This window comes from Marmota monax, unplaced genomic scaffold, assembly GCF_021218885.2.
Source record: "Marmota monax isolate L192 unplaced genomic scaffold, Marmota_monax_Labrador192_F-V1.1 WCK01_AAM20220418_F8-fsc00104, whole genome shotgun sequence".
Classification (NCBI taxonomy): Eukaryota; Metazoa; Chordata; class Mammalia; order Rodentia; family Sciuridae; genus Marmota; species Marmota monax.
Window position 1 is genome coordinate 3,425,119 of NW_026693836.1, and position 24,923 is coordinate 3,450,041.

Sequence of the window (24,923 nt, forward strand, 5' to 3'; positions counted from 1 at the left end):
GAATTGGAAAATGTGCTATATATATTTTTTATATTAACTCACATATTTCCCATTTCTATTGCTTTTTAAGTCTTATTTTGAATACAAATTATTTTCTAATGACATTTTCTCTTATTCGGAAGTGCTTTCTTTTTAATATTCCTTGGAAGGCAATTTTGATAGTAACAAACTCAGTCTTTGCTTTTTATAATGTCCATATTTTGCCTCTATTTTTGAGGAATGGATTTCTGGATATAGCATTGTCTGCTGATTTCTCTTTCCCAGTACTTGAGCAGTCCCCAGTGTGCAAATGACAAATCAGCCATTAACTGTGTTGATTCTCCTTGTGTGTGATGAGTCTGGTTTCAATATTATTTGTCTTCTTTCTGCAATTTGACAACGATGTATCTATGTTCGGATCTCTTTGTATTTATCAAATTCCCCACTCTATTAAAAATAAGATAATTTCTATCGATCTGTCATCAAGGTCACTGATTCTTTTGTCATTTTGAATTTGTTAGTAAGCTCCTTAATGAGTATTTCATTTCATTTATAGTACTTTTCAATGCCATAAGTCTAATATGCTTATTTTTTAAATAATTTCTGTGTCCTTACTGAGATTCACCATTTACTGAATCATTTTTTCTGTCTTTCCTTTAATTCTTTAAATATAATTCCTTTTAGATGTTTGTATGTACTTTTTAATAGCTGCTTTGAAGTCTTTATCTGCTATATTCTACCTTTGTGGCAGTTAGGAATAGTTTCTGCTCACTCTTTTTTTTCTCCTGACTATGAGTCACACTTTTCTGTTTCTTGAGGTCTCTGCTAAATCCAACCTAGTATTTACTGTGAACCAGACACTGCTGAAAAATTGGGTTGCAAAGATGAGTAAATACACTGCTGCTGCCTCCAAGATATTTGTCCAGGGAGGGGTAGAGAACGGAAATTAGAAGTGGATGAGTGAGTGGAACTAATGCTGATTGAACAGCTACTGTATGTCAGCACTTGCACTACAGTTCTTATACACAGTATTTCATTTAATGATAGAATGAAATACTATTTTCTTGATCTTCTTGTAAAATTTGTTTAAGTATCAGGACTATTCTACTATTTTAAAACAAATTTTATTGTTTTTTAAAAAACGCATGACACTATAAGGGGGGATGTGGAACACAATCTGATTCTTAATTAGTTCAAAATTTAAACAAAATTGAAGAAAAAACTGCATAAAAAGATGGTTAAAAATTCTTGAGAGTACAGAGAGGTATATATATATATATATATATATATATATATATATATATATATATATATATATATATATATATATTTACAAAGTCATTTCAACCAAAGATTGTGAGGTACAATCTTTGTATTTTGAGTATTTATATTTTCCTTCCCCTAAGGAGAACAAATATCTTCACATACTTAGAGGTCTGGTTCAAATTGGCCTGCAGAAAGTTTCATTTTTTCTTCTAGTTTTCTATTGTGTATTTGAAGATCATATAGACTTTGCACTCTGTAACATGCTGCTGTAGTATGGATTGGTTTGAGTGTGTCACCTATGGTTTCATGTGTGGGAGGCTTGGGCCCCAATGAGGTGGTGTTAAGAGGTGGTTGGATCTTTAAGAGGCGGAGCCTAGGAGGAGGTTTTAAGATTATCCCCTTTCCCTCATTTTGTGTTCCTGTCCTAACATGTACTCTCTCCCTCTCTCATATACTCCAGCCATTGTTGTGCCCTCTGTCACAATGTGGCACAGTAAAGGGGTCTTTTGCTAGAGACAGTGCTATGTTGTTTGTTGTTTGTATTGCTAGCCTCCACAAAAAAGAAAGAAAGAAAGAAAGAAAGAAAGAAAAGCAATCTCCAATCTTCTCTCTCTTCTCCTACCCAAAAAGCAATCACCTTAACAGGTGCTTATAATTTTTTATGAAGAAATTTATATACATATTTTTGCATGTATGTATACCTATGTGTATGCATGATCATAATGGCTTAATCTATAATACTACATTCTTTCTGTTTTTCACTTTTTACTTTCTTAGAGATTTTCTCACATTAGTACATTTAATAGTTGTGCTGTATTTCACTCTATGAATATGTAATTATTTGAGATGTTTCCAGTTTTTATATTTTGAAAACATTTTCAAGTATGTTTTTAGGATAAATTCTTAGGAGTGAAATTTCTGCATATATATATATTTATATATATATATATATTTTTTTTTTTTTTTGGTGGGGTGGATAGGAGTTTACAAGTTGTCCTTCAAGAAATTGCATTTTGTACTCTTCCACAATTTATGAACAAGCATTTTTTTCCAAACGTCACTAACCCTCAAAATTCCCAGATTTCATGGGTGGAAAATTATAATTTTTAAAAGCCCACATATCCTAGAAGATACTTAACTAAATGTATAGTTTATTTATTCTCTTTTATGGTTAATGTTATCAAACTCTGTTTTTGGGAATGACTTTCAGAACAACTTGATATACTATCCATCCCAAATCACTTTGCTACTTTATATATATACTTTATTTTGGATCCCAAATGATGTTCTTCATCTTGAAAAGTGACATTGAGGATTTGCATGGAACTCTAGCTCCTCATTTCAGTAACAGCCATCAGCAACTCCCAATAATAATAACAGTAATAAGAGTAATAAACAGTTTATTCAATGAATTATAAATAATTTCTAGAAAATTTGATGTTTGTATTGATTTGTATCATACAATCAAAACAAAATGAATGGTCTCAATTGAAGTTTCAAGTCAAGTTGTCTACCCATCCAATTTCCCCCAATTCTCTACCCTCAGCCTCTCCATAATTAAATTCATATTATTCCAAACCATGCGTTTCATTCATAAGACTTTTGAAAAAGAGAGTATAAGATAATGCCACTTATTTATTATTTTATTCAACAGGTATGTATTGAGCACCCTCCATACCAGACACTGGGGAAGATCCTGTGGATACAGGTCATGATAAAAGGAAAGCTGGAACTTGCTTTCATGGAACTTGTTGTTATGGTTTAGATAGATTTTAGGTGTCCTCCAAAAACTTATGTGTGAGACAATGCAAGAAGATTTAGAGGCGAAATAATTGAGTCATGAGAGCCTTGACATAATTAGTGCATTAATCCCCTGATAGGGATTAACTGAGTGGTTACTGTAGGCAGGTAGGGTGTGGCTGGAGGAGCTGGGTTGATGATGTGTGCCTTTGGGGTATATATTTTGTCCTTGTCGAGTGGAGTCTCCCTGCTTCCTTATCATCATGTCCTGAGCCACTTTCCTCCATCACACACCTCTGCCATGATGTTCTGCCTCATCTCAGGTCCCAAGGAATGGAGTCAGCCATCTATGGACTGAGAGCTCTGAAACTATGAGCTGCCAAATAAATCTTTCCTCCTCTAAAATTGTTCTTGTCTGGTCTTTGGTCATAGCAGTGAAAAAGCTGACTAAAACACTTAGAGTTTGACATGAGAATAGAAATTAATCAAGCCATTACACACACATATGTGTATAAGAAGTACATATATAAGTAAACACTTAAGCAAATACTAGGAATAAATGATGACCAGTGTTCATCGAATGCGTGCTATTTGTCAGGCACTTTGATAAGTGCTTTATAGATATTGTATCATGGCCTCAACAACTCTGTGAAGTAGGTATTAAAATTATCATTGTCTTCTAGATAAGAAACTAAGACTCATGGAAAAGAAGTGAATTCCCAGATCATATAACTAACAAGTCATGGAGATAGGATTTGCTTCTAGTCAATCCAACTAATTTCAGTGGCTGTGAGGTTAACCTCTGGCTATCAGCTGCCCTCTCTCTGTATGAACGCACTTTAGAAAACTGACCTAGTCCAGAGAATTCAGGATTGCTTGAGTCAGACCATACTGTGACTTGACCTTAATCCCAATACTATGGGGAGCCATAGAATGAATGACTAAGTAGGGAACAACATAATTGGACTTGGGATTTGAAAGATCACTCTTGCTATAGCTTGGAGAATGGATCAAGAAGCAAGAGATGAATGGAAACCAGCAAAGAAGTTACTTCAGAAGCACAGGTGAGAAATGATGGCCCTTTGGGTGAGAGTTGTGATGGTGGAGATGGACAGACATCGATGAATTTGAGAAGCAGCAGGAACAAGGTCTGGTGGTGGTTTGGAAGTCGGAGGGAGGAGGAGAAGGATGACAAGAACGTTCCCTTTGCTTTGGCTTGTGGCATTGAGTACTGATGGTGACTTCCCCTGAGAGAGGAGGCAGTGACTGAGGAACAGGCTTGGCAAAGGAGAGGTAAAACTCTCAGAGAAAAGCTATGTTTTAGATCTTTTGAGATTTACAAGTGGAGATGTTACATAAACAGTTAGGTATCAATGCAAAGATGCTCTTAGATAATGTCCAGGCTGGAGATTTAAGTTGAAGCCACTTGCGTGTGTGGCTGATTTGGTGGAACTATGTGAATAGGTGACCCAAGGAGGAAGCACCAGGCAGGGAAGGAAGGAGCCAGCATTGTAGTTTGACATTAGTTTCATTTTGAATAAAAATTGTTTTTTCAATATGTTAATCATTGTTATACTCTTATCTCATATGGAGAGAAAAATGTAAGAAATTATTTAAAAAAGAGTATTTTTGTATCTTTTGGAAGCTATTCTTGAAAACACTGAAGACCTAATTCATTACATTATTCAATAATGTATATATAAGGTTTTCTTGAAAATATTCTTCCACAAATCAGTACTAGCAAAATGTCCTTTCTCTCTTAAGATATGGTTAAGTTTCCTTTAATGCACAAAGAAATAATGAAACTTAAGTATATTAACCTAATATACATTAAACATATATCTAACAATGTAACCTAAATATAACCAGAAATTTAGAGCTATGCTTAATACAGAAGGATTATAAATAATTAAATTTATTTCCTGCTTTATCTGTACAGGTTTTTTTTTCTGAGTTTATCAATATAGGTGTCTCTGACTTAATTTTAAATATAATTTAAAATTAGTAAGTATTAAAAATACTTAATTTGTAAAATGATTCATATTCTTTTTAGAATAAAAGTCATTAAGAGCTAATATGTGAAAGAAAGTGAAGTGAATAAATAAATTTTAAAAATAAGTCTGTACACTCTATTCTCAATAATTTGGATGGGAGGTCAAACACAAATAGATCTGAATGTGCCTCAGCCATATGTTAGCATTGTTAACTTAATCTATACAGTGGATATGAATACCTACCAAATCGAGTGGCTTTGAAAAGTAAATGTGATAATACAGAGTACCCTGTACAATCAGCACATAGTAGGGGCTTAACGGCTGTTGTTTTCTTGTGGCATCCCTCTCCAAACAGAAAGTTATGTTTCCATGGTGGAATGTGCTGACAGATCACATTAGATTTCTGTTCGTGTCTTTTCTTGGACTTTCCTTGGCTACACTGGTGCTTGCTGTCTTATTTGAATTTTCATTCTTGATGCCTTACATTTATTAGCATGTGGTTTATGCCTAATTCATGGTGTGGAAAGAATAAATTGGAAGAGTGAGTAAGTGGTAAACAGACCAGAAGTGCATCCAGTCCTCTCCGTCCCTCACCCTCAACCTTCTTTTTAATAACAGTCCAGTTGCTCCCAGTCCTTTGAGGCCCCTCAAATGCCACCTCCACAGGGAAGCTTGTGATAATTATAATGTGCACAGAGTGCTCACCAGCCTTCTACCCAAGTGGTTTTTGCACTATTTTTAGCAATGCAGTTTCCTAATTGAAAAATCATGCCGGGCAAGATGGCTCACACCTATAATCTCAGTGGTTCAGGAGGCTGAGACAGGAGGATGGGGAGTTCAAATACAGCCTCAGGAATAGCAAGGCACTAAGCAACTCAGTGAGACCCTGTTTCTAAATAAAAAATACAAAAATAGGGCTGTGGATGTGGCTCAGTGGTTGAGTGCTCCCGAGTTCAATTCCTGGTACCCAAAAGAAAAAGGAAAAAAAAAAAAATCACATGTGATCCTAGTTTATAAGACAGAGCAAGGGACTTCCCTGTCTACCTGTCCTAATCACTCTGTGAAGGCCCTTTACCTTGTTACAGGTCTCCTCCATCTTGCTACAGGTCTTCTCTGAGGTACTCTTTAATTTGACCCAAAATTACATTCCACACATGAGCATGATGTTTTCGCCAGTGGTCCCGTGAGTTCATAACGTACTTTCTGGTCTGCCCCACAGAACTGTAAGATCCCTAGAAGCAGAAAGAGATCATACCCTTGCTTTCTATCTCTTGTGAGACCTACACAGGTGCAGAATGTAAAATAAGTCTTTAAGAACTGTTCATTATTTCTTCCTGTGGCTACTTCTCCTTCTTTCTCCAGTTAATACCAAGTAAGGTAGATGGAAATCTTTCTGACTGGTGCAGTAGGCCTAGCAGAAAATCTTAATCATGAGCATTTATTAAGTTCCTATTTCTGGGCGAAGCACTGTGTACACATTGCATCATTTAGTTTTCTTCACTGTGGGTAGATACTAATATTTTAGTCTCATTGATGAACAACAGAGGCATTGAGAACTGAAGTGACTTGCCCCAGGTCACTTTGAATTACTTCTTAAATTGGTCATATTTGATTCCAAAACTCTGGTCCTGTCCACTACAGCAAGGGAGCTCTGTGTTCTAACTATGCTTTCTCTTCCCTTGGAAGGAGCCTTATACCCAGATGGAACATCCGGAAGGAACAAGGATGATGACATGGTTCCTCCTGGCAAAAACTATACCTATGTCTGGCCAGTGAGAGAAGAATATGCACCTACTTCTGCAGATGCTAACTGCCTGACCTGGGTGTACCATTCACACATTGATGCCCCTAAGGACATTTGCTCTGGGCTGATTGGCCCCCTACTGGTGTGTAAGGAAGGTGAGGATCCCCCAACCCCAGAAGCCTGTGCCTACCTGGTGTGTTCAAAGTGTGAACAAGATTCAGGCCTTGGTTCACTTTTTTTTTCTTGTTTTACACAGAATGTGCTTCTTCTTCTGAACTTCCTTTAAGGCTTAGACAATTATTCTAACACAGAAAATCAATCTGACACTATAGCAAAGGGCAATACTTCAGATTCTAAGACTCATCACATTCTTGAGCATTCTGAAGCAGATGGTTTTGTTTAAAAAAAAAAAAGATAGAGAGAAATGAGCTGTGTCTGCTGGCACATGCCTGGAGTCCTAGCTACTTAGGAGGCTGAGACAGGAGGATTGCAAGTTGGAGCTAGCCTGGGTGGTTCAGTGAGACCCTGTCTCAAAAAAGAAAAGAAAAGAAAATTAAAAGGGCTTGGGATGTAGCCCAATGGTAGAGCATCTCTGGGTTTAGTCCCCAGTACCAAAAAATAAAGTCTACCTTCTTGAGACATAGCCAGGTTTCTAAGACCATGACTATGAAGAGTTCTGTTGTATGATTTTTTTCTCTTCTATGTTCTGTCATTTCCACCAAAGTCTTAGGTCAATTTATATTGTGGTCTATCCTTGGGTATTTAGGTCTTTGGCAAGCTTCAGACCTACCTGATACCACTGTCAGGAAGGAAAGCTCACTTTGATTTCATTCACCTTGAACTCTTTATTCTCTTGAATGTACCCAACAGGTATTCTGAACAGGTACTCAGGGACGAGGACTGATGTGGATCGAGAGTTTGTTATAATGTTTACACTCGTGGATGAGAACCAAAGCTGGTACCTTGATGAAAATATCCAGCATTTCTGCACTAAACCCAGTTCAGTGGACAAAGATGATGCTGTTTTCCAGAGAAGCAACAAAATGCACGGTGAGTATCTTGTGTCCTCAAACACACGCCAGGGACCCTTGTGTTGCAAGGTACTACACAGGAGGCAAGATGCATGGGAATGCCAAACCTGGCTTGGCAAGATGTATAACTCAGTGATGGCAGTGATATGGGACATGATATACATTGGAGCCTGCACAATTGGAGGGAAGACAGGCAATAGATATGAGCTAATTTGTGTATGAAGAATGGACAAGGCTGTGGGAGAGATAAGGGAGAATCTATGTTAAACTCAGGAAAGAATCAGTGCCTGAGGTGAGCCCAGAGGATTGACAGAAAGGAGAATAAAATCTTTACCGCATAATAATCCAACCTCTTGCCTTGTCCATCAAGCATTTTATGAGTGGCTGCTAAATTTTAAGATCTTTCCTGTACATGGGGTTTAAGTACACACTTGCGAATTTGTTATGTGTCCCAGGCATTCTTTGAAAGTACAAGATTTATCAAGCATTCGTTGTCTACCAGACTTTGTATTTGTTCAAAATAGCGAATTTCTGTAGTTATGCTGTCAGGTGAAACAGAAAAATTTCCCATGTCTCTTTTGCAGAGCAGTGGGTTAATGAATTATCTTAAGATGTTGGGAATCCAGTGATATTTTCCAGTCTTTTCCTAGAGAGTGCTAGTGAGCATAAGGGAAATCTTCAACATAAACATTTCGCTTCACTTGTTGCTAATGATCCCCATCTTCTGCTTGCCTGTCTCTCAGAATCATCTTAACAGAGGCAGCCTCAATAAAAGAAAGGGAAGGAACTGAAGATCATCGGATTCCCCCACAACAGAACATCAATGACTTGTATAAAGTCAAAATGATAATTAGTGACAGATTGTTGCCTAGGAGAACCTGAGAGAATTCTCATAGTAAATAAAGTTTAATTTGGCTATGCTTGAGTCTAAAGCTGGTTGAGACATGATCGTGGGTACTCTATTTCCATTGTACAACATACCCTTTGTGGTGTTTGGAAACCATTTTTGGATAAATGAAAGTGAGGGAGAGGAGAAAGGGGAGGGAAACAGAGAAACACTGAAGATTGAAGTTAACAAAGACCTAAATTCAAATCATGGCATGATCAGCTTTATTCCTGTTCTTTACAAAATGGGAGTGAAGGTCTCAAATGTTGCTGGAAACTACTAGGGTAACATGATGGCTTCAGACTTGGTTACTCACATAATTCTTCCATAGTGTTTATTTTTTGAAGTGAGAATGCACCCCCCTCCCCAAAAAAGAATGAATTATATAACCAGATATAGACCATATTTTAAATAAAAACCAGCCTGTGTGCAAAGAGGTGTTGGAAAACAATCAATCCTTCTTCAAGACTGGCCAAGAAGATTTGACCAAGTATATTTAAGAAACAAAACGAAACACAAAACCTAATCCATGTAAGATGTTCAATTAATACAAGATTTATCAGTCAATTTATTTAAATGTACTAAAATGACTTAGAATTAAGTGTGCAGCCTAAGTCATTATTGTCTTAGTAACAATAGCTTTTTATCTCAGTTTGAATTTAAAAAAAGAAGGGATGCAGTGACTGAATTAAGTTCTTTACTGCACTGGTCAAGTCCTGGCTAGCATTTAGATGTTTTAAAAGCATTCAGTGCTGGCCTAACCGCATAAGCTCAACTGATAAGATTCTGCCCCACTATCATCTAATAAAAGCTGCCTTTTCCTCTCTGCTTTTTAAAGTAATAAAATATAAACATCTCATACGTGTCCTCTAACCATTTCCTTTCCTGTTTATCTTAGCATGCTTTTGTCATTTAATTAATTACCATCATAGGAAAGTGGGGGAGCTAAAATGCCAAAACTCGATTCTTGTGTTCTGAAAAAAGAAAATTTAAAGTCAGACACTAAAAGCCATGAAAAGGAATGCAAAGTAAAAGCAAAATGAGGCTTAAGCAGAGAGCAATCTCAAGGGAGAATCTCTCAGCAGAGACAAAGGAGACAATGCTGTCTCCAAATCTATTACTGTTTGATGTTTACCAGAAGAACTGGGGACAACTTTCTGTACTCTTTGTCAATCAGGTGTTTAACTACTCCTTCGTGTTGGGCAGTGGAGTTTTTGACATTAGTTGGTCCTCTCTGGAACCCTCATGGTAGCCATCCTATTTAGGGGGGCTGTTGTCTACAAGTCAATCCCATGTTAATGTGGGCACTGGGCTCAAAAGCTGATCAGAAGTTACTTTAGTGCACCTGCATTACTAAAAGACTCTTCCTTCCCAGACAGATGGAGACACCCATTGCCACAATTCCTAGCTTCACACCAATCTCAATGGACCCCGTCAAGAGTTAATCCCATTAATTCTTTTCTTTTGATGTATTTTTCCTATTAGCTCCTTGATTCTGTTTTCTACAAATAAACAAGCACCCTTTGCTTTCTCAGCTGCTTTGAAAGTAGCTCAGAGAAGATCCTAAAGTGATTTAAAGTACACTTGTGACCTTGCTGTGCATTTCACTGCTCATTGCTAGCTATACCTAACAGCACTATGTGCCAGCATTTCCTGCTTGGTTGCATAAGCCGTAAGATGAGCAAGACAGGTTTCTTGTTCCAAGGAACATAGAGTCCAGTGTGGATGTCAGAGTAATGGAGAACCAGGCTAGATGGTGACTGGGCCATCCAGGAAGTGTGAGCAGTGCTGGCTTTATACTTGACCACATGACTACTCAAACAGAAGCTCCAAGGCTATTTTTAATGTATGCTGATTTTCATCTTATGAGGTACTTTTCTCTCAAAAAAAAAAAAGACCAATACAAAGATTTTCATTCCTTTCTAAGGCATTTTTTTTTAAGATCCAGAATTTCTGCATGAAAACATTAGAAATGATCTGCACTGATTTCCCAGCTGTGCTAGAGTACATATTACCAACATCTCTGGTCCTGCTTGCCTCTGCAGGGGAGTCTCTTCCACTAGTGTGTTTCTGTTTTCAGCCCTCAATGGATACCTCTTTGGAAACTTCCCCGAGCCAGAAATGTGTGTTGGTGAATCTGTGTCCTGGCACCTATTTGGAATGGGGAATGAAATAGATATCCATTCTATCTACTTTTATGGAAACACCTTCATCAGCAGAGGGCATCGGACTGATACTGTCAACCTGTTCCCAGCCACCTTCCTTACGACAGAAATGATAGTCAAGAACCCTGGGAAATGGATGATAACCTGCCAAGTCAGCGATCACCTACAAGGTAACAGGGATGGAGACCTGTGAGAAGATGCTTAGAATGGTGCAGTGGAACCACACAGCCACTGGTGCCTGTCTAGGGCTTGCTGTTACGTAGGTTCCTATAGGTATTGTGTCTACTTAAACATCAAACATAGGAAAATACAGTGTGTGTTGAGTTGGCATTTATGTCAACAGATATTTATTAATCACCTCCCTAAAAACAGGATGAAGGTGATGATAGAAAAAATGGTCAGACCTTCAAGGAACCTGCTAGTAGTTAGACATGGTTGGATATTTATTAAAGGAGCAAAATGTGAAGCAGAATGAGAGAACACTCTTTGGGTGCTATAGTCACTATTTTGGAGCAATTGCAGGACTTCTGAAGAGACAAGCCTTGAAATGTGGGTAGGAACTGAGTAGATGAGCAAGAAAAGAAAACTTTTCCAGTATAAGAAACATGAACTGAGAAAAGCACATGTTCTCTTTCAGCGACAGTGAATAGAATAATGATTTTTTTTTTCAGCCCTGGAAAGTCCTTTCTAGATAATCAGGACTAATTCCCCATCCAATTCTTGAATTTCCTTTAGAACAGTTCTTTTAAGTAATTATATCAGTTCATCTCATCTCCAGGCAACTTTATAAGCACATTCTTCCTAAACAGAGACATTGACACACAGTGTTCTCCATGGCCCACCATAGATGGATGAAAAACATTTGTTGATTAAATGCCTGTTGAAAGACTTGGTCCTGATTCATTGGGACAACATAGAAGAGGTCCTTAGTTAGCTGGACCATGAGGTCCACACTAGATAGAGAACCATAGTGAGAAGGCTTGGGAGGCAGATTGGGCCCTGGTGGGAAGGGCACTGAATGGTCAGGTGAAGGAGGTGGCACTGTGTCTGGAAAGGCAATTGTGATCCTCCTGGATTCAGGCACACTAGGCAACATACTGTGATCATTGCAGCAGTTTGGGAAGGTTAATATGATGTATGTGTGCAGAAAGGATTCTATGTGCAAATTTAGGCCACTAAAAGCTAATTAAGAAGCACCAACAGCATTAGAATTTTGACACAAAGGGTCTGGCCTAAGATAGTAAAAATAGGAAGAGAAAAACGTGTTAGCTCAGAAATAACGTCTGATTAAATTTAGATACTACTGACTACACACAGTCACTTAGGTACAGAAATCCAACTGTTCAAGGCTGCTTTGATAGCACATTCTTTTTCCTGTTAACTGAATGCAACTAATCTTAGCATTAGTCAGCTGGGTTATTCCAGTGAAATTCAACTCAAGAGGTGATCAGTAGGTGTGTACCAGACACTGTCTGGGAAGACAAGGATGAATAGGACAAGGTTTCTATCCTGAAAGGATTTCATGCTGCTAAATCTTGGAAGGAACTCTCTGATCTAGGAATTCCAAATCTAGATATAACATCAAGAAAATAGGGAATATTTGAGACTAGTGAGATTGCTAAATTTGACCAGTAGTTGTGGACATAAGCTGGTATTTGTGATATAGAATATTTCCTAAAATGTCCATTCCTTCAGAAAATAATTGTAAAAAATTAGAAAATAAACCAGGTGCAGTGTTGCATACCTGTAATCCCAGAGGCTTTGGAGGCTGAGGCAGGAGGATCACAAGTTCAAAGCCAGCCTCAGCAAAAGTGAAGCATTAAGCAACTCAGTGAGACCCTGTCTCTAAATAAAATACAAAATAGGGCTGGGGATGTGGCTCAGTGGCTGACTGCCCCTGGGTTCAATACCTAGTACTTTCCCCCCCAAAATTAGAAAATAAATACCACTCAATTTTAAAAATCAGTAATCATACCCAGCAATATTGATAAATTTGTCCCCTCACTATTTTCTGTACCCTTATATATAAATACACAGATCATTTAGAAAATAAAATTAGTCTGCTAATTATCTGTTGGTACTGCTTTATAACTTAATTTTCCCACTTACTAATGTATCATAACAATATTTCCATGTCAGTTAATACAGAGCTACTTCATAATTGCTATAACTTCCAGTGTCCATAATGAGATGATTGCAATGTACTTAACCATCACTTTATTGCTCAACACTTGTACTTTTCTTCATCGTTTTTGCTATTATAAACAATTTGCATGTATGTTTGCAATTTTGTCTGAATATTTCTTTAGGAAAACATCCAGATTTGGAATTCCTGCCTCAGAATTTGATTTTTTTTTCAAAAAAGCTATACTTCTGAATTCCCTTTTAAAAATTGTTAATGTTCCACCCAGAGTGTTAGCAGATCTCGCCTTTACTCATTTGAATTATTAGAATTATTAGTCTTTTTAATCTTTACCATGAACAATGGTGATGTTTGATTGCTATTAAGGTTAAATTATTTTTTAATTAGTTTATTGCTGATATTATTTCTTTAATGAATAATCCATTTAAGCCCTTTGCTTACTTTCTATTAGAGATTTACTTTTTTCTTCTTTATTTTAAAAATGTTTTATATATAATCTTTTATCATATACATTACAGATATTTTCCTCCTTATCATTTACCCTTTGTTTTAAACTTTGTTTATAGTCCAATTTTCTCTATAAAACTTTTAATGTTCCTGAAGTCAAATCTATCAATCTCTTACTGTATGATTTCATCTGTACCTTAGCTGTGGTTTCCCTCTGTTCTGCAGCTGGTATGCTGGGACAATACAACGTTGGTAACTGCAAAAGTGGTGTTTCTCACCCCAAGATGAAGGGTCAACAGAGGCGCTACTTTATAGCAGCAGAAAAAGTTCTTTGGGATTATGGTCCTCTAGGATATGACAAATTCAGTGGTCTCCAGCTAAATGACTCTGAAAGGTAAGCACTCTTTATTGGTGTTTCTAAGCTCCTCTCCCTAGAGGCATGTGCTAGGTTCTCCCTGTGATCTCATTTGTATTCCAAGTGCTGCTCTGATGACAAACAGCAGAGATGGCATAATGTCACTGCTGAGAGTGGGTGGAAGATTTGGTGCTTTATGAAAGGCTGGCTAACTTAGAGCATGAGATTTTTTCATCAAACATTTCTTGAGTAGCTCCCATGCACAAATTACAGTGCTACATACCACAAAACTGACAGAATGAATAAAGCCTTTCCACAGATGAAGCAGGCCAGTCCTGAAGAGGGAATAATACAGGACTTTTTTCAATGGAGAAGAGCTCCTCTCTTCCTGCTTTCTTTTTCCTTTTTTTTAAGGTGAGCTCTTTACTTTAGGGTGACCTACCATAAGTTATGCCCCCTCCGTAGGCTATAAATGCCCTTTTCCTCCCTGTGCAGTAAAATGCCATTTTTCCTGAAAGCCTGACTCTAATGTTGCCTCTTAAGTGAAGCCTCCCCTGACTTCTAAGTCATAATTAATTGTTCTCTAGGCGCTCATAGCAATACTATTTTTCAAATTGGATCTGGAAATTCATTAAGTTGATGTGGACTCTGTGACTTACAGAATCATGTGCAATGATGTCTGTGAAAGCACTAAAAATGTGCAATGTGATATTAAGAATGATTGCTATTACCCTATGATATATTTTCCCATTTAAGGGAATATTTAAGAAATTTGCTTTGTGATCAGTGAGAAAACACCATGTGTTTTTAAACTGCATATTTCATTCATTCATACATATGTACATACATTCTTCTGTCAAACTGAAGCACTTGAACCTTCCCTAAAGAATTTATGGGAACCATATTGACTGAATATAATCTAATCTTTCATATTTTAAAAAGTATGCCAGGATTCTGGAAGGGTGCTAAAACACAATTTTAATGCTAATTTTCATTATTCTGTTTGGAAAAATACTGGCAAATAGAGAATGTTAATATTAAAGAGTTTTTCATATATGGTTCCCATGTATATTTAACATGATAGATGAAAGCTCAATGTACTAAATGGTGTGCAGGATGCAAAGATGTCTAAGACAGTGTTCTCACTTTATGTGGAGGAAGTAGCTGTGTACACAGGGCAAGAAAAGTAACTTTGCAAATTACAAATAAGAGTAAGTGAGTTCTCTGGGTGTTCAGAAAGAGAACATTTCACAGAGGAAGTGGGATTTAAACGGAATCTTCAAGAGTGACAGAATTAAGTAAATAGTGAAGAGAGGGGAATTTTAGATGCAAAGGTAAGGGCAAAGCACCCACTGTACAGGAGAGAGTAAATACATCGGAATAACAAGTGGATAGGGGAATGAGCATTTGCCTAGAGCATTAGGGAGAAAATTGGAATAAGCTGAATGTAAATTGCAGAGGTCCTTTAATACTTTTGAACATTATTTGGTTGGCAACTGACAGTAGTTGAAGATTTGGGGGCAGGTATATGACATTGAAAATTATCATTTTGGAAATTAATGTTGCAGGAGTGTGCACCCTGAGAAAAAAAATGAATGAGCCAGTGTAAGATAGAGGATGCAGAGTGTGCAGTTAGGAGGTTCACATCACGTTCCAACCCCAAGATGATGAGGGCATGAACTGGGAAAAAAAGGCAAAAAGAAGGTGCAAAAAAAGTGTTGAAAAGAGAGGCTATAACATTTTTAAAAAATAAGAATGCATGAGATAAGGGGATGAGGCATAAAAAAAGAGAAAAAAAAGCAATTTATATGACTGTAAGAATGATACTCCCATTGATGGAAATGAGATAGCAGAGATGTAGTATTAGTCAGAGGTTATGTTATTATATTTCACAACTTCAAAATGTGTTATTTTATGTGTATAGTTTCTAAAATAATCCTCCATTAATTAAATAATTGGATTAACTAGACATCCCATTCCTTAATCATGCCAGATATCAAAGAGCTTACAATATGCAGAGACTATTCATATTGACATCAGCAAGAGGTGGAGGAATGCTTACTCTGCAGAGATCCCAGTTAGCTCTTAATTACTTTGTAGGAAATCATTTCGGGACTCCAATATTGGTAAGGAGTTTACCTGTGACTTCGTTTATTACTGGACCTCTGGGGAAGAAAGTGTAATGACTAAGAGAAAAATGAGCATGAGCACCATGCAGGCTGGTCAGCTCTTCCTAGGAATTTTGTTGTAACTTGTGCCATTTTTTTTTTCTGGGGAGACAGGTGGGTGAGTGGGATGGATAACAACGTGAAGCTCCATAATTAAGGACTTTGGTGGATGTGTTGAGAAACTCAGCTAGATTCCTATGTCTTTCCACAGTAATTCTGCAACCTACTTCACACAAGGGGAAAACAGAATAGGAGGAAAATACTGGAAGGCTCAATATATAGAATATGCTGATGCAACTTTTACTCAGAGAAAGAGACCCTCTGGGACAGAAGCCCATCTTGGAATTCTTGGTACAGTAAAACTATCCTTTTGAATGGTTTTTGAAGTGGGAGATGTTTCCGCTGGGAGTATACACCCACACAGAATGACCCTCCTGCTCCTATTCACTTCTTTCTATCCCTTCTCCTCCTCTTCTCTTTCTTCCTCTTGATATTTCCCAGGTCCAGTCATCAAAGCAGAGGTGGGTGATACCCTGCTCGTGACCTTTGCTAACAAAGCTGACAAAGTCTACAGCATTTTGCCCCATGGGGTGCTCTACGACAAAGCATCTGATGCAGGCCCAAATGTAGATGGTAAGTCTCGGCCTGGACTTAGGAAATAAACAGAATGAGTGAGCAAAGGATCAGGAGCTAGGCAGACCTGGTCCAGATCCTTCTCCCTTCCCTTACCAATCCTGAGAGTGTGGACAATTATTGAAACTTTCTGAACTGTATTCTTCTCATCTATCAAATGCAGATAATAACACCTCACCTCATAGGGATTTGGAAAGGAATGAAGGGAACAGAGCACAGGTATAGCCCACCTTAGGTTCTTAGGAAAAGTTACATTCTTTCCTTTCCTGTCAATAATGCAGTAATCCAAAGTGAGCTATTTTCACAATCACTTTCCCTTCTCTATGATGGAGAGTGCTCCTGCTACCTGTTGCATGGGATTCTGCTGGCAAAAGCTGAGGGGAAAGTCTGATTTCCATTGTTTTGTTAACATCAAAATCTTAGAGCTTTGCTCTACCAGCAAACCTTTATTTCAAATCAGCATGGTATGTTGACCATCCCACATGGCCTCCCTCCATTAGAAGGAAGGCAACACAGGTCCTCTGCACGTACAAGGGGCAGCTTTTTTCCTTTGTCTTCAGGAACTGTTCTTGCATTCATGGTGCTACTTCTGGGAATCTCCTGGTTTCTCCATAGCTGTCCCCATCACTGCACCAGACATCACGGCTGCCTGGGATATTTCCTCATGCCTGAGTGTGAGGCCAGGCCCAGTGGAGAGCAGACTTTGTGGTGATGGAGAAGGGATGGAGAAGGAAGGAATGGAGGGAGAAGTCCCTCTTCCAGGCCCATCCTCACCCTCTCCTGCCTCAGCAGTATCTCCTGCGCCTGTACTCTCTTCCTTGGTCAAAATGTTCAGAATGACTTTTTGTGTATGGATACAGATGGAACAGGAGGGACAATAAAAATGGTTTTATTTTCCATTTTTTTAACTCAGCAAATGTGTTGGACATGTATTTGAACAGCACAGGCCAAGATGAAAAATGAGTCTGTGGCCTTGTCTAGCAGAAGAGATTTGCTGTGTTCTTTGGCAATAGGATGTGAGAGTCAAATGCACAGGCTTTGGAATCAGACAGACCTTAGTATGAATCCTGGAATTGCCATTTATTAACTTAGACTTGGACATTCACATACTTTCTGTATCTTGTAGTTATCTGGGTTATTTCCTAGTTCAATCTCCCAGGTTTCAAACTCTTTGAATGTAGTTCTCTTTCTTAACTTTCTTTGGGTATCTTCTATCATACCAAGTATATTTTACATAGAAGACACTCAAGATATTTTATGGATTTGCATTTAATTGTTGAATAGCCTATTATCACTCTTTCAATATTTGCTAAACTGGTATTTGAGTACAAAATAGAATACAGTCTACAAAGATAATTCTTGGATTTAAGTTTCTGTCTTATAAAACAGCAGAAGATGACAGTGGTCTCTCCTGGTAGAGAAAACAACTGACCTACAAAATATGTCATCACCAATGAGAGATGCTCAAGGATGAAGACCCAGTCTGACACGTTTAATATTCTTGGCTGTTGCTTTGAGTAACTATTTGATTTGTATCCTCAGGATTTCTGAAACCAGGGGCACATGTTAAGCCAGGTGAAACCTTCACATACAGGTGGACGGTGCCTGAAAGCGTAAGCCCAACAGTTGATGACCCCCCCTGCCTGACCTATGTATACTTCTCAGCAGTTGACGCAATCAAGGACACCAGTTCTGGCCTTGTAGGGCCTTTGCTAGTCTGTAAAAAGGGTGTTCTCAATGCTGATGGGACACAGGTAGGCCATCAAATGTCCCCAGGTTTTCAGAGTTGTATAAGGGAAGGATCAGTGATATGGCCAGAGATTAGATAAGTGATACAGGGTCAGTTGCAAAAACAATTTATTTTGAAATTCATGTCTACATAATGAGGGTTATTTTATTTTTTTGTAAATTTAATTTTTAAATATCCAAAGTTACCAGTGCCCACCCAGAAAGTTAATAGTTGTTGTAGTTGGAATTCTGTGGAACTCACACTCTCTGTCTTGCTTCAATTCTGGAATCTTCAGAGATTTACATGTAATGCAGCTGAGATCCTTCTTGGTGGACAAGGTTTCCCACACTGGCCATCTCCTGTGATCTTTTGAGCATTCAGTGTGCAAGCAACATTGAAAACACTGTAATTACCTGCTGGAAACTAGAAGTTACTGTCTGTGGCTGAAGGAACAAAAAAAAATTGTAGATAACTTGTTGTGAGTCTCAACTTAGAGGCTTGGATGGTCTCACTGAGTAGTGGGGGAAACCATAACACTTCAAGCTACATCTACATGCTATTAAACACATTATGAAAAGAGGAAATTCTAGTCATTTCACCATTTACTTCACCAATTACATCACCATTCACAAATTGCAAGGCATTTTATTTAAATAGTATGTTTTATAATATTGGGCATTGTGTGGAATTCCTTCTGGGATCAAAGGAATTTCTAGGTTTAGGGAACACAAAGTATCTTGCTCTATCTAAGATTTTTATTTCCCTGAATGAAGGAATGATCCTGGAAATGTCTATTGCATATATAATAAACAGAGTCTTTGTATTGTACCTCAACAAGAATATGAGGTAAAGCAGAATGATTATTCACATTATAAAGCTGAACAACCTGAGGCTCAGAGACATTGAGTAATAGTCCAGGAAATACACCTAGAAAGTAGTGAAAGTTGGCAGAATTCAGGACTTTGAGCATATAGTTGTCCTTTTCCCAGGACATCAACTTGCTTCCTAACAGTTAAATACTTGAGTCAATGAGATTAAGTGCCTGAAAATATTTGTAAGATAATTCTGACTTTTTTCCCTGTTGTATACATTCAATGCTAACTTCAAGGTTTGCTAGAAGTATCTTACAGTTTGTGGAAGTTGTTGCCCAAGTCAAATACTACTTCTGATGAGACCACTTACACAAGATTCATGGGAAAAAAGTAATCTGAAGCACTTTATACCTAGAATTTGGTTGAGAGAGAAATCCATTTGGCCAGATAGAAAGTTATGTTTCAATGCAAGAAATACTTAAGAAACATAGCCAGATGTGGTAAAACATCTTAAAACATAACTTCAGCAACTTGGGAGGCTGGAGCAGCAGGACCACAAGTTTTAGGCCAACCTCAGCAATATGAAAAGGCCCTAAGCAACCTAGCAAGACCCTGTCTCAAAATAAAAAGTAAAGAGGACTGGGGATGTAGCTCTGAGTTCAATCCCCAGAACCAAAACAAAACAAACGAAAAAGACCTACTATGTGTCAGTTTCTCTAGGCAAGTGGAAAGATGAACATGGAAAGAGATGTTTGCATCTCCGTGCATCTCTATTCTAAGGATGTCATAGCATAAGGCCAGGTGCTATAAGACCATATTTTAATAATCATAAAAATAACCCTGACAAATGGAGGCACAGTGAAGAAAGGTTTCTGAGCAGGGACATAGTTTCTTGCAAGAAGTCACATGGAGAGGGGAGAGGATAAAATGAGACAGATGATTTTCTGGGTGTCAAGTGAACTTGTTAGAGTCATGCCCAGGATCCTGTCTTACAAATTGATCTGGTGGATCTATGGTTAATGTTAATTAGCCCTATCCTACTTTGTGTGAACTTTAAAAGGGAATCAGTGCTCTGAATTCCTGCAAGCTGTACTTTTTAAGTACACATTTCTTTCTTTTCTATAGAAAGGAATAGACAAGGAATTTTACCTGCTGCTCACAGTGTTTGATGAGAATCTGAGCAGGTATCTTGATGAAAACATTCAGAAGTTTACCTGGCGTCCCTTCAGTGTTGACAAGGAAGACAAAGAGTTTGTGAAATCCAACCGAATGCATGGTATGATGAATGGTTTTCCCTCCTGTAAATGAAAGGTTTAGTTGCATTTGAAGTGAGTGTATTTGGAATGTTTTAACTATCTGAATTTTGGTCTCTTGAGTATTGCTCTTGGTCATGAAGTTAATTATTCTATGCTTTGCAAGTTATCTTTTGGAGATAATGATCCTTAATTATAACTTTTAAAACACTTTATCAGTCTTAGATCAAGAAATACAGAATTTGAATTAGCAAAGATCACAATACATCAGAAATGAAGAAAATCGCTGACAAAATTCCTTTGTGTTCACAATAACATCCAGTCTGATAACCCAAGATATAATAGGAGGTAATCTTACACAGCAACGTATCCTAATCAAATAATATAAATGACTGCTGAAAGGGCTCATTTGTAAAAGACTAGCAGTTCCTATCCAAGATCTTCATTTGGGAGGAATGACCTAATTCTCTCTCCCTGTCTCTCTTTATGCCAAGTGTTATAATAGCAAACCACCTGGTAATTGGTTAGGACCAACAAGATTCTCATTAGTCTTGAGCATATTACCTAAGGTGGCAGAGTAATAAGCTAGGGTCCAAACTCAGTGCCTCCAAGAGTGTGCAGCTGACCAAGTGCTAAAGTAAGTGCTGTAAGATAAGAGATGCTGAATTGTTCATTTTAAGACCAAGCATAATATCTAGGCTATAACATGGCCTTTGAAAATATTATGGAAGAATTTAAAAATAGCCCTGAGCCTCCCTCCCAGCTGAGGAATCCCCAAAAGTCAGGTTAACAAGTGACCCACAGCAACCAGGTCCTAGACTCCCAGGGTTCCTGATGTTCAGTTCCAATAGAGTCCCCTCTTGGACCAATGAAAAGCATGGACCAATACATTTTCAAGACCATCTCTGAAAACTTTTGCTACAATTAAATATGAATTCCTTTCTGAACTTCTTAGTAATATAAAAAAAGGAAACTAAACTGAAAATAAGGAAACATAGTAATTCCTAATGGAGAATTCAAATTATAAAATGAATTTATCATCAGAAGGTGATTATATAGAAAATATAAAACAACTGAATGGACCATGTTGAATTCAGCTCCAATCTGGTTTGATAATACAAAACTCATTTTCATATTTTGGAAATGCAGGACATGTTATTCTTAAAGCAAAGTCCAAGAAAATAATATATCTCAATATGATCAACTATAAACCAATGTCTAGTTCCAATCTTGCTTGACTGCAGTGGGAGGAATAAAGCAACAAAATTAACATGTCCCTCATATGGAACAATGCTTTGAGTTGTTCAAACAATGTTTGAGTATTCAAAATGTGTTTGCTGAACAAGTGAATGTCCTAGAAAGAAAAGCTTTAAACAAGAGTGCTAAGTCAAGAGAAGAGTCTCTACCAAACCAGTCAAGTACTAAACTTTATTAGCACCATGGCTTACACAAATATTCTTTAATATTTGAAAGACAATATTTAGATTATTTATTTGCAAAAGCAGTATCAAGTGTTTCCCCTCCCCCCCGCCCGAGAATATGTGATCTCAGGAGCCCCAGAGCTTCTTGAAATTTCTACTAATAATCCAAGATTTAAAGTATGGTTACCAAGCACCACTGGTTCTGCAGACACAGGAACCAAAAGTAATTTTATTTATTTGACAGCAAGATTATACCAGGAAGCCATTCGTGGCCTTGTTGTTCTTTCTAACCCCAGGCATTTAGTAGGAAGTAGGAAGGAAGAGGACAGAATATTCATCTCTCTAGGGGACATCAAGTATGAGACATAAGTATGTGCACTCACCCATCAGACACTGCTATTAGATCATGACATTTATCCTCATAGAGTAAGAATGTCATTTCTAAATTCTTCTCAAGACACTGGTCCAGAGAGCTACTGTCAATGGATTGAGGTTGAATGTAAAAGATAAAATCAGTTTGTTACCCTGGAAGCACAGAAGGTCTTCATTCATATCTAAAAAACTGTTAAATATGCTTCAATTATTTTATTGGGGCAAGGAAGTAAACGTTACTATAAAACAAACTTATTTATTTCAGAGCTAATTTTTTATGAATTTAATGTTCCCTTACTCCCCCTCCAAAAACTCCTTCCCACTGATCAGACATGCAAACCATGTCAATTCATTGAAAGTATTTTAATTTATGCAGAATTCATGAAAAAAGTAAAGGGATGTCTGGTAACTTCTAGAACTGAATGCAAAGCCATTGCAAAGAAGGTCTAGCAGAGTTAAAGGAATTAACAACCAAAGGAAGAGATATTTAACAGAGGACATGACAGCATAAGAATCGCAAAAGAAAACTATTTTTATGTCAAGCAAATTTGGAGAGAACAGTGAAGTCAAATATTTTTACTAAGAATGATAATCTTTGTGGTTGGAAAAAGTAAAATGTAAAGTGAGTGGTATTATATCATGCCATTAAACAATTTTGTCAAAAATATTATGCAAGAAAACAACCTTATTTATTCCTTATTGATTCTTAGAATTAGTGTCCTTGTATATGTTTGTTAAATTTTTTAATAATTTCAGTGTATTTTTATTACTCATTGTTAAATTTGATCTCTATTTTAAATTGATTCCACATGTGGCTTCTTCCTTAGTACTATTTATTCTCTGATAATCAGGGTCTTCTCTACTCTTCACTAACTTGAAACATCCTTCCCCAAACATCCTGATAATTGTTCATTAAAGTAGTGTGGTTTCAGTATGTGGACATAATTATTGTGGGCTCTGACTATCCTCTCCCTTCCATTTAGCTATCAATGGCTATATGTATGGCAACCAGCCAGGCCTAAGTATGTGCAAAAAGGACAGAGTTTCCTGGCATTTGATTGGAATGGGCACTGACACTGACATGCATGGAGTTTATTTTCAAGGCAACACTATCCACCTACGAGGGACTCATCGCGATTCCCTGACCCTGTTTCCCCACGTGTCCACAACGGTATTCATGCAGCCAGACCATGCAGGTAAATTTGGCAGGTCCATCTCAAGTGACCAGATTCCTACTCAGTCTCAGAGCTTCCTCCCCCAGAAGCAATTGTAGATGTTAGGCACTTTGAAAGGTATAGAAATAATTTTTATTCAAGTCAGAGAATACTGGCTATTTTAATCTGAACACATAGTGTAAAGGACAGAGGCATCTACAAAGCAGAAGTGAGTGTCTTCTAAATGACTTTGCCACACAAATCCCTTGAATGCTCCTAATTCATATGTGTGAAAATTCATCCCTCAGCATATTTTGCTTTCATGAAGCACGAACATCATTCTAGCTGCTGCCCTGAAGCACCTCCAGGCTTGGATAGCCCAGTAGATGACTTTAGTTTCTGTAGGTATAAATGTAGTCATAATTTTAGCTTGGTATCCCATCCCTAGGGACTTTTAGTGGCCTTTGTATGAGTTATTTGGGGACCTTTCTATTTTTATTCATTTGGACACTCTTGGTTTTCTGAGAGGGAAAGCTGCATTGTGTCTGTAGTCCAGGGAGGTCCCTGTGAAATGCCAATGTGAAATGAAAACTTCTTCCTTTAAAGATTTCAAACTATTTAGATAACTGGAACATTTTTACTAAAAATGTAGAGCAACACATGGGAGCATATGCTAGCTGCCACATTAAAAGTGAGGACAGCAAGTACTCTGGGCATTCGATATGTTTTTTCAATCCAACTTTTTCATCAGTCTTAACAAGAAACAAATATGCTACCCCAAATGAGAAACTGCTGACTCTCTCATTTATTAATGGACCTCTTACTTCTTTACTGGAACTGCAGTTTAGATGCCTATGTGTCATCAATTAATAACCTGAGGCTTGAGTTTCAAAACCTTTGCCCAAGGACTGCAGACACTAGGAGTGCTACAATCTTTTTTTTCAGGGAGTAGGGGAGTGGAGTGGGTGGGTCCTGAGAATTGAACTCAGGGGCACTCAATCACTGAGCCACATCCCCAGCGATATTTTGTATTTTATTTAGAGACAAGGTCTCACCGAGTTGCTTAGCACCTTACTGTTGCTGAGGCTGGCTTTGAACACACAATCCTCCCGCCTCAGCCTCCTGAGCTGCCGGGATTATAGGTGTGCACTATAGTACCTGGCGAGTGCTACAATCTTTGCCTTGTAAACTTGTAAATTTCCTGTAGTGTTCAACCTCTCTACATTACTATAGGTGATCAATTACGAGTCACCCAATCCAAACCAAACCAAAGGATGCCTTGAACAACACAATGTTTTTGGTTTTTTGTTTCTTTTTTCTTTCTTTCTTTTTTTTTTTTTTTTTTGGTACCAGAGATTGAACTCAGGGGCACTTGACCATTGAGCCAATTACTCATATGCCCCACAGGCTTCTAAAAAGCTTCATAACAATGTTTTCTGGTTTAGTTTGGTATTACACATAAATCTGTAACTACCTAAAAGCTCAGTCATTTCACTAATTCCTTTTCCTCATCTGTAAATTGGGAAGAGTGCTCAAAGAGTGGGTAGAGCAGACAGTAGCCTGCAACTCAAATGCTTTCTCTTTGCTCTTAGAGAAGATAATACCTTGACTACAGAAGAACCACGAGGAAC

At 37.7% G+C, this 24,923-nt stretch overlaps 1 protein-coding gene across 1 annotated transcript in view; it reads left to right on the forward strand.

Moving 5' to 3' along the window:
* Nucleotides 1-24,923, forward strand: part of Hephl1 (hephaestin like 1) — a 77,230-nt gene that overhangs the window by 22,064 nt on the left and 30,243 nt on the right. The window contains exons 3-11 of the mRNA XM_058584968.1: nucleotides 6,666-6,878; nucleotides 7,594-7,773; nucleotides 10,721-10,975; nucleotides 13,621-13,789; nucleotides 16,130-16,269; nucleotides 16,420-16,551; nucleotides 18,094-18,305; nucleotides 20,218-20,368; nucleotides 23,122-23,334. Of these exons, the coding sequence (XP_058440951.1) occupies nucleotides 6,666-6,878; nucleotides 7,594-7,773; nucleotides 10,721-10,975; nucleotides 13,621-13,789; nucleotides 16,130-16,269; nucleotides 16,420-16,551; nucleotides 18,094-18,305; nucleotides 20,218-20,368; nucleotides 23,122-23,334 (1,665 nt within the window). The remainder of the gene's footprint in view (nucleotides 1-6,665; nucleotides 6,879-7,593; nucleotides 7,774-10,720; nucleotides 10,976-13,620; nucleotides 13,790-16,129; nucleotides 16,270-16,419; nucleotides 16,552-18,093; nucleotides 18,306-20,217; nucleotides 20,369-23,121; nucleotides 23,335-24,923) is intronic.